Below are 10,116 nucleotides of genomic sequence, written 5' to 3' on the forward strand. Positions count from 1 at the left end.
AATATATTTTAAGTAGGGGGAAAATATACCATAGAGGAAAAAACTGTAAAAAGAGATTAGATGATTTTCCCAAGGTCCTAGGCTGAGTCAATGGCCTTGCCCAGAACAGACCCTACACTTCCAGACTTTTAGGGGAAGTCCTCAACGGTTGCTAGATGAATACCCATTTCTTCTATCCTTTTACTCTTAGAAGCTGAAATGATGGTTGGATTCTACTTTTGAGGGTGTAATGTTAGGCTACATCACCTCTACTAGACTGTAAACTACTTGGAGTGAGAAGTTCTTGTCTCATATAGATTTCTATCTTTCATGGGATCCAACATGTAGAGGCTCTTTAAGTGTTTATGGAATGAATGAATTGATGGTTTGGAATGGCCCTGGGGAAAGTGGTCCAGTGAGTCATCACAAGACCAGCTTCACATGAGGACAGTGGGGAATTTCTGGAGCCAATTCAAGGTTTTGGATTGAGTGTGATCACAGGAGTTTAGTTTGATTTGAGACATAACCTGTAGTGGAACTGGACTTTTAGTTCAGCCTTAAATTAGGACTTCTGGAATAGGGACAATTTAGGACCAGCTACATTAGGACCATGGTAGCCTCAAACCTTTTCACTTCTCCCCATAGGGCTGTCCCAGGTTAAACCAACTCTCTCAAGTGTCCATGTTGGACATGAAATAATGCTGAAGTAGGAGGAGAACCGACTGCCATTGGAGTGATTATTTTCTCCCACTTCTCTTTCCATACTCCCAAGCCAAGTATGCCAGGGGTTTTCCTGTAATCCAAGGTGAAAATGCTCTGGAACCTTTCCTATAGGAAGCAACACTTGGACAGTGAATGCTTACCCAGGGATGGATGCTCAAGCTTGCACTGTGACCAGTGTTAGTAGCTAAAAGCAGGTGTTCCTTCTAGGGCCTCTTGCTGATAGATAACATATCACTTATGCTCACTGAGGTAGGAAACAGAATGGCATGTGAAGCCAACCAGTCAATTTAACTCACTGAGCAGCATCAGTCCTTCTTTCCAGCAATTGTTTGACTGCTTCCATGGAATGAGCCTGAGACACACGGACTAATTACAGGAAAAGCAATGATGACTTTGAAAATAATTTTACCAGTTTCAAATAATTATGAAAAATTCCAGTTTAGTCAATGTTAAAATAGGAACATTTTGCACATTCACACATCTTTTGTGCTAATGTTTCAAAATGCCTTATAAACAAGAGAGTATTGCTAATGAGGAAATTGAGGAACAAAGTGGTCAAAATACTTGCCCAATATTTACCATCAATTCACTGTATGAGCCAGGAAAAGAAAAAAACAACACAACAAAACAACAGAATACTTGAGGCTTTTAACTCTCCAGTTCCTCGTCCTAGAGAAAACTCTTCCAAAAAAAATAAGAGGGGGGACTTAGGACTTTGTTGATATTGGCAACAGCAACTCATAGTCTTGGGTTTCAGTAAAAGGATATTTTTAAAAACTAATACAGTACTGCCAGACACTGCTACCCATGTAAGTATCAGAAGTTGAAAAGAATACATGTTGTGTTCACCTAATCAGCCAGAATAACGAGGAAAGGGGAACCAGGAAGGGGAGGTGAAGTGGGTCCATCCATTGGACACCGTTTTGGTATCTAGTCCATTTTAATATTTTTGTTTTTATGTGGACATCAATTAATCAACAAACATTATTATATCTCAGGCGCTGCCAGTCAAGTGCTCAATGAAGAATTCCTGCCAGTCAGAAACTTCCTTCTTATCCTCAGACAGAAGAGACAATTATTTCAATGAACCGGAAATGTATCATAGATGTACCTCTCTGTACTAGAGCGTTTCCTGGAAACAACATCTTTGTTGCCTTAATCTTTTGCACTTTAATTCTGAAAATGCTGTTTCTTAATTTCGGTTCTAGCTTTATTTTTTCTATGGCTTTTAACATTTAAAGCTAAAGTTTACATGCCCCTTCTATTCCCACTGCAAACTACTTTGTCAAGTCTTTAAGAACTTGTAGATACTGCAACACTGATGAAGAGAGATGGGATCCTTTTTTCAGAAGTTCAACGGATCTGAGCTCACATGCTTCTGTATGTTGAGGGCAGATCTGAGTGAATGAAAAACATTTAAAAGTATCTGGCTAAGTCCTAAAGGTGACCTGGAATGAATATCTCCTTTAAAAATTTTTTTAAGGTTAAGATTTCTTTTACAATTTATTGTTTATTCTTTTTTTTCAGTGTAATACATTTTCTAAAAGTGAGATTCCCCCTTGTACTATGTAGTTTAGATTTGTCTGGGAGAAACCTAAGAAATATCAGATGAATTAAATGTGGCTCTATTAGTAGAGAAACAGGAAGAGAAGGGAGCAGTTTTTGGAAAGTTGTCACATAGGGTGTTTGTTATCTCACCTCTTTTTCTATCTTCTGTGACACTAAACATTTACAAGTGCTTCCTCTTACTCTCTCTCACTGATGATGATGATGGCATTCAAAGCGGCATCAAGAAATGACAGCAGCTAGGTGGCATAGTTCATAGAGCACCAGGCCTGGGATCAGGAAGATCTGAGTTCAAATTCAGTTGCAGATACTTACTAGCTGTGTAAACTTGGACAAGTCACTTAAACTGTATTTGCCTCCATTCCTCATCTATAAAATGACAACATACTGGAGAAGGAATTGGCAAACCACTCCAATATCTTTGTCAAGAAAGCTTCATGGACATGGTCCATGGGGTCTCATAGAGTTGGACATGACTAAACAACAAAAACATAATGAGTTGAGGTTTGAAAAGTGCTCTACATATATGAGCTTATTTGTTTTTTCACAAAAGGAGTATGAGATAGGTGCTATCAACAGAGAAAACATGTAAAGTGCTTTGTAAACTAGATGGGGAAACTGAGGCCAAACAGTAGTATGTGATTCGAACCCAAGTCTCTCCTCACTCCAAATCTAGCACTCTTTTCCATTACACCAATAAATTTACTTTCAAAGGATCATAGAATTTAAATATAACTTTTCTCTAATATTCTAGTTTAATAATGAAGAAACTGTGTCCAAAGGGATTCAGTGGCTTCCACTATGTTACATGGGTAGTAAGTGTCAAATCAAGAGTCTCTGCCTTCAAATTCAGAGCTCTTTCCTCTCTACCAGATTGCTTCTTAGGATATTCTCTTCCTAGGACATCCCACAGCACTCTGCTCATACCTTTTCTGTGCTCTCATGTTCTACTGTGCACTACAGTTATGTGTCTACATTGTTAACAAATTTGTACGTGTTCTATGCTACTAGACTATATGAAGGCAAGGATCTTGTCTTATTTATCGTGCTATTCTCCACAGTGTCTAGTGCAATTATCCATTTAAATAACCACTCTAATCTTGTTGTTAAGGAAATAATTTCTTTACAGAAAAGTATGTTTTCATATTTACTTAACCAAACATATTGCTCTTAAGGAGAAGAAAAACATGTTGAAATTAAGTTGTGTATGTATCACAATATCTCACAGGATGGAACAATAAAAATATCAGTGGTAATATGACCTAACTCAAGCCCATTGGTTTCTAAAACTGAGAATGGAATCCTGGTTTATTAGTACTTGTGGTTAAACTTTAAAAGATGATTTTCACATTAAAAAAAATGAACTTCCCTCCATTTCAAATTAAATCCCTTGAGAAAAAAGACTGTCTACTTTCAAACCTTCATTTATTAATTGCAATTAGCAGATTCTCAGCTTATTTTTTATATCTTTCTCTAGACTCATCATCCAATTAAAAAAATAGGATCTTTTGGGGTAGGGGTGGGGGAGGTTGAGAAGTCTCACCCAGTCAATACATCTTCCCTGCTGTAGCTCTCAAATCCTTTTATCCCTTCAGATCACATGGCTAAATATTCATGGATGAATATAGAAGCCTTTCCCCATGTGGTGAAAGTGGATTAACTCTGACTTGTTTTGGTCTGGCAGGGCATACCTCTTCTCCCCCAACCCTGCACCCTCATGCTAGAAGCCTGAGTATTGGACTACCCAGAAAGCAACTGCTACAAGTGAACAAGCTGTGTGTGAAAACTGGGTGGTAGGAAGTATTCTACACAAATTCAAAAATACAGAACTAACCAGCAACCACAAAGCAGAGGAAGTACCAGCAGTAAGTTCTTGTTGACGTGTTCAGCATATAAGTCTCCATAGAGACACCCATCCGTCTGCAGAATTGTTTTTCATTTAATCTCAAATTACTCATTCTCCACAAAAGAATGAAAAGGCAGTGATGCACAAAATTTTTAATGGCTTCAGAGCTGTGCATCTTGCTATACAACTATCCTATTTGGGTGATTTCACAAACTTGTAGAGGAAAATAGGTCTAAGTAGAATGAAGATGGAATGACAATTATATTTGGTTGCTAGAGAAAAGTATAATGAATGCAGATTACTGTGTACAAAAGATGCTGGGATTCCCCTCTTCCATTATGTCTATCCACCACAGAGAGGAAGTACGATATAGGGTTAAGCAAGCAACCACTTCCATCATCCCACATCGATCTAGCATATTGCTATTCTGCAATCATCACATGATACTACCATTTTGGATTAGATAGTAGACAGTGACTAACTAGGAAGAAAAAGATATAAGATAATGGAATTGAAGACCCTTCTCTGAGATCGGAGAGATTTTAATTCTCACTGACAAAGTCAGGTACCTAATGATACTGAGAAGTGATCTAGTTTATCTTTTCTGATGATGTATGTGAGAAATGTCATCTGGAAAATTCTAAGAAATCTTATGACTAGACCACAGAGATATGTTTAGACTAAATGCAACATCACAGATTTCAATTAGAGAGATTTGGGAGCCAGCTTTGTTCATGAAACAAATATAAAGCTCTCATAATAGTAGTGGTGCCTGAGCAATCAACATCCTGTACTAGTGGAGGTTAAAGTATGCTCCAAATCTAACATTCAGTAGAACATTCGCTTACTCTGCAGGTTTAGATTACTAAGAGGAAAGTCCAGATTAAAAGGTAAAGATTACAACAGTCAAGTTTAATTATATTAGCTAACAAAAGCCCTTTCCGTGATCATGTAAAAATCAATTCATTTGAAATAGTGCTGAAATTATGAAGGGAAGAGATTTACTATGTGTGTCTTATTCTACATCTCTCTGTGTGATCTGATGAGTGGAGAACAACTCAGAATCTGGTGGTAGTATTAGCTTACAAATGCAGGAAAGAGAAGAGGTTGTATAGTAATTACTGTCTGTTCCTGTGCAATGGTTCCACCATTTACAAATAAGTCAGCACAGAATCACCTGTCTCTTGAATAGGGAGATTATACTGACCCAACCAGCTCCCTAATATACTTCTACCTACCTATAAGTGCACATCTGTTATCTAAGGTGAATGGCAATCTATAGGCTTTCATCAATATTCATGTATCTTTTCCAAGTTCAGTGAATAATATGGTGACTGAACAAATGTAGTTAATGTCACCAGCTTAGTGTCAAAGCATATTGAAGGGCTTAGAATGCCCAGAGTGAAGCAGAAGGAAGGTAACACAATGACCACACCCTGTCCTGTGAAGGCTAATCCCCAAAAGTTCTGAGAGGGGAGAAAAAATAAAACCATATCCTAAGGCTTTAGAGAGACATTCTAAATCTGACACAAACAAGTAATTCTCCAAGTATGGCATAATTGCCATGTGGAAAAACAATAAAGTAAAATTATTCTTCAAGTAATAAAAGTTACCATCCCCCAAAGTTGATTCAAGATACACCAGTCACCTTCCCAACTGAGGATCTGATGGTAACATGTAGGGTTCTGAGGTTGCAGGATGTGGTACCTTAGTTTCGCAATTTAGAGCAAGGTTTTTACGGAAGTAACATGCTGATGTAGACAGAATGAAAATAAGCTTTAACTCTGTTCAATGTGATGCACTAAGATTTATCAAACCATGAGTGGACTGAAGAAGTCCTTGGAAACCCACTCACTGTCAGTGACTTAAGGAAACTTTCGATTATATCTCATGGCAAAATGCTTTAGACAAGTCACTTAATTTTTCTGACACTAAATTTCTTTATCCATAAATTGGGGGAAGAAGGGGATTATTATTCTAGTTAAATAAATAAAACAACCCTAAAGCTATTTCTCTAATTGAGAGGAAGTGTACTATAATCCATAAAGGTCTAAATCCAAGTTTGGAAAGAACTGGATTCAGATCTTGACTCAAATGCTTAGATGTGTGATCTTGGCTAAGTCACTTAGCTTTGTAGAGCCCCAGTTTCTATGTTTGTAAAATGGAGATAATCATACTTACAAAACTGACCTAGATTCATTGTGCTGAAAGTTCTCTTCGAACCTGAAAGAACTGTGTGTGTCAATTATTATTATGCCCTGCCCCTAGCCCTCAATCGTTCTATTACGTACATTTTTTTCTCTCAAGGCTTAAATTAGTCACAGATAACAGCTCTCACTCAAAAGTGAATTAATATTTACATATTAGTAAAATAAATATTTTTCTGATCAGAAAGAAACTCTGAGTTTATTGTAAAGGAAAGTAAAACAGTACAGAACACAGTCAGATAACCTAATATGATTTACAAATGAGCACAGTATTACTTATTAAGAAGGAATTCATACATCTAATACTTCCAAGATAACTGGCACTACAGAAACTGGGATGATCCTAACAAACCATAATATGATTGCAAAAGGCATCTTCATATCAACATCATGACATACCGACAAACACACCATCTGTGCTTATGAGTTACGTTGCATTTTCTGTCTTAAAATGCAGGTACAAGCATCAATGAGAAAGCATTTTAAATTCCTTTAGGAAGATCTAACTAGAAATGTAATTCAATTCTTTTCAATAAACATTAATTAAGCTCCGATGCTAAGGGCTCAGGATAGAAAGACAACATTGACCTGAAGACTTTTCCCACACTCCCACTTTTTTAATGGGAAGACAACTAACCAGTTAAGGTTAAGAAGCAACTTCAATTTTCTTTATTAAATATTGTTGGAACAGTGAAGAGGATTTGTTTAATTTTCTTTTGGTTTGCTTTGTTTACCTGGGAAGGGCAGTGATTTTCCCCCATTTCTCCACACAGAATCTCCTTGGCCCATTACTCCCTCGCAGAGAAGCAAAGCCTTCATAGGGTATGCTGGATGTGCCTGTGACAAACTGCCAATGCAAGTAAAACAGGATAAGAAAATGAAATATGGTTCAGTGGAAAGGAAAGGAGAATGATCAGTTCTGTTTAAAGTTATTGGGTAAGAGCAGCGTGCTGTTTCCTGCTGGCATCATTCTTAGGCTTTAATTATTATATCAAATGGGATTTTGGCACAGAATAATCACAGCACAGAAATTCTAACATCCAGCCAGAGAAGAATGAAAGATTTGTATACTAAAAGAGGAGGCAAAATTAAATAAAGGAATATTGGATAAATAGGACTTATAAAATGGCCTACTGTTAATTACAACCTCCTGGGAGGTGGGACCACCTGCCAGAGCTGTTTTAACCTCTTAGTCTGCTTTAGGAGAAAGGGGAAATCACTGGCCTTGGTTTGACCATGGAAAATTAATAGTTGGTAGATCTTACACGTCTCGAGAAAGAAAAGAAGTCAGTTGAATCCAGCATTTACTGAGGAAGAGGGAAGGGTGGCTCAGTAGATAGAAAGGTGGCCTTGAAATCAGGAAAACTTGGTTTTATGTCCTGCTTCTGCCATATATTGGATATATGACCCTGGGCAAAGTCATTTTACTTCTCAGTGCTCTAGGCAACTCACTAAGATGGCCAAGTTGCTGAGAAGGCACCAATCTGCATTAGTAGAGAACGTTTTCTCTTCCAGAGAGTTTCCTGTATTAATGGAACCATAGATCTGGTCCCTGGACTATTTAGGCACGATTATGTGCCTGATGGCTTAAGACTTGAAAGTCAACAATACTGTATTGAAAAATATAAGAGCTCAATGGACATCCATCTCACCTGTAACAACCTTAGTCGCTGTTCATTGTTGAATCTTTCTACAGCTGCCCAGAACCACCGGATTACAATATGATTGTCATGATATCCTGTGAAAGCAAGATCAAGAATTTATGTTATTTTAATTATAATTTAAGCTATGAAGAAACGTTTTTTAAAAACACCACCACCGAAACCTTCAAATACAGATCATCATTTCAGTTTCTTCAAAAGCAGGACAATAATTCCCAACTCAAACTAAGCAGCAGTGTGATACCATGAAAAGGATAATGGACTTGAGATCAGAAGACTTAATTTCAAATCTTGGACCTGCCAGTGGTTTAGCCACATGACCTTGAGGAAACCACAAACTCTTTAGACCTTTGCTTACTCATCTGCTCTACAGGTTCATCTTACATGGCTACAAGAAAGATCTTCTGAAAATCCCTTCAGAAAAAAAGGGGTGAGCAAGGTTGTCTTCCCACCCACTATTATTACCTGTATTTATGATCAGAACTCTATTTGGGGAAATTCTTCCTCTACCATCATCTGACTGAGTCAGGAAATAAAGAGGGTAGCCCTCACCCATTCCCTATGCTAGTGTACCTATTTTGGTTCGTAAACTTAATAACATCCTTGGAAAATGCTCTTCTAGAGTGAAAATATTTATAAAATGCACACAGTAACATTAATTTGAACCAGTTTTTACCTCCAACGCTATCACTGTAATATAATGGGGGATATGACTTGATTGGTTTTTAGTGCAGAGAAAAGCAAGTTGGGGCACAGTGTTCTAGTTAGTAAAAACACTTTAGTTAATTGAGTTAGTTTTAAGAATGGAATATTGTGTAGAGAATACATGAGGAAACTGGAAAGTAGTCCATAGGGTCATAGATTTGGAGCTGGAAGGGACATGGAGGACATCTGGCACAAGCCCTTCATTTTCTAGACAAGGAAACTGATATCTGAGAAGTTAAATGACTTTGCCCAAGGTAACTTAGGTGACAGAGAAAATTTAAATACTAGTCCTTTGACTTCAAACCCAAAGCCCTTTCCACTCTTCCACACTGCCTCTCCTAGTTGCTAAAGTATTAAGGCTTAGAGAAGAAGTAATAAAAGTAGAAATCTGAAATTGCTTCTGGGGAGTGAGAAAAGATCTTAGCTTAAAGCTGGTGACTAATGGAAGCTAAGCTAAATCCTGAAAGATCTCTTGGAATTTATGGGCTACATTTTTTTCCCTAGAGACCATATCTTAAACCCAAGTCACTCCAGCTCTCATTCATTGGTCAACTACAGGTCACAGGTCAAGCCCCACTTGGTCACTATTTGGGCCCTGATTGGCTCAGAGTGAATATAAATAGCAATTGTTTCTGTTTTGGCCAGAAACCCTGAGGGTCTTTCTCTGTTAGACTGATTTTTTTTTTTTTGGACTAGGTAAAGAAGCCATTCCCTGCTTCATTTCATATCTGGCCTTAATTATTGAAAGGGCATTGCCTCAGTCACACGGAGACATATTAAAGACCTCAGCTTATAAAAGGCCAAGGTATCCTACTGCGTCAAGGGCCATCTCCAGTCATCCTGATCTTGCCACTGGACCCAGATGACTCTGGACAAGAAAGTGAGGCTGGTGACTTTGCACAGCCTTCCCTTAGCTATATCTAATTCACGTGCATGTCATGCCAATACCTCCTTGATGTCATAGTCCTCTTCAAGAGCAAAGAACAAAGGACAACAATGGCTTCTGAAGATATCCACTTCTTACCTCAAACCATGAAGACTAAAGATTTATAGCTAAGAGGGTTAAAATGATTTAGCTTTTAAATGAACTGTCCCAAAGTGGAAGGAGCTGCATCGAGAGGTGATCAGTTCTCCCCACATGATGGTCTTCAAGCAGTCGTGAGGACCACTAGTTATATTAACAACAGGGATTCATTTTTGGTATGGTGTGGATGGTACTAGATGGCTTCTTAAGTTCTTTCTGACTCTTAAATGTTGTGATTCTGTGATTCACAGGCAGCTAATATTTAGGGTCATCTCTAAGACAAAATACTTTAGTAAGTACTTTTACAATGGCCCTATTTTGTTTTGATAACTAATTTCTGTTTAAATTGCTGTCTTCCTTTGAACTTATAGAGCTTTCTTGTTATGTGAAAGTTTTGGCAAGGAT

The 10,116-nt window shown here is 37.8% G+C and overlaps 1 protein-coding gene across 11 annotated transcripts in view; it reads right to left on the minus strand.

The window, feature by feature from the left end:
* The window catches only part of HECW2 (HECT, C2 and WW domain containing E3 ubiquitin protein ligase 2), a 507,687-nt gene that overhangs the window by 11,402 nt on the left and 486,169 nt on the right, over positions 1-10,116 (minus strand). For all 11 annotated transcript variants that reach the window (XM_072612728.1, XM_072612727.1, XM_072612726.1 and 8 more), the window contains 2 exons: positions 7,974-8,059; positions 7,056-7,168 (listed from right to left, as the gene is read on the minus strand). In XM_072612728.1, coding sequence (XP_072468829.1) covers positions 7,056-7,168; positions 7,974-8,059 — 199 coding nt within the window. The remainder of the gene's footprint in view (positions 1-7,055; positions 7,169-7,973; positions 8,060-10,116) is intronic.

This window comes from Notamacropus eugenii, chromosome 5 (genome assembly GCF_028372415.1).
Source record: "Notamacropus eugenii isolate mMacEug1 chromosome 5, mMacEug1.pri_v2, whole genome shotgun sequence".
NCBI lineage: Eukaryota > Metazoa > Chordata > Mammalia > Diprotodontia > Macropodidae > Notamacropus > Notamacropus eugenii.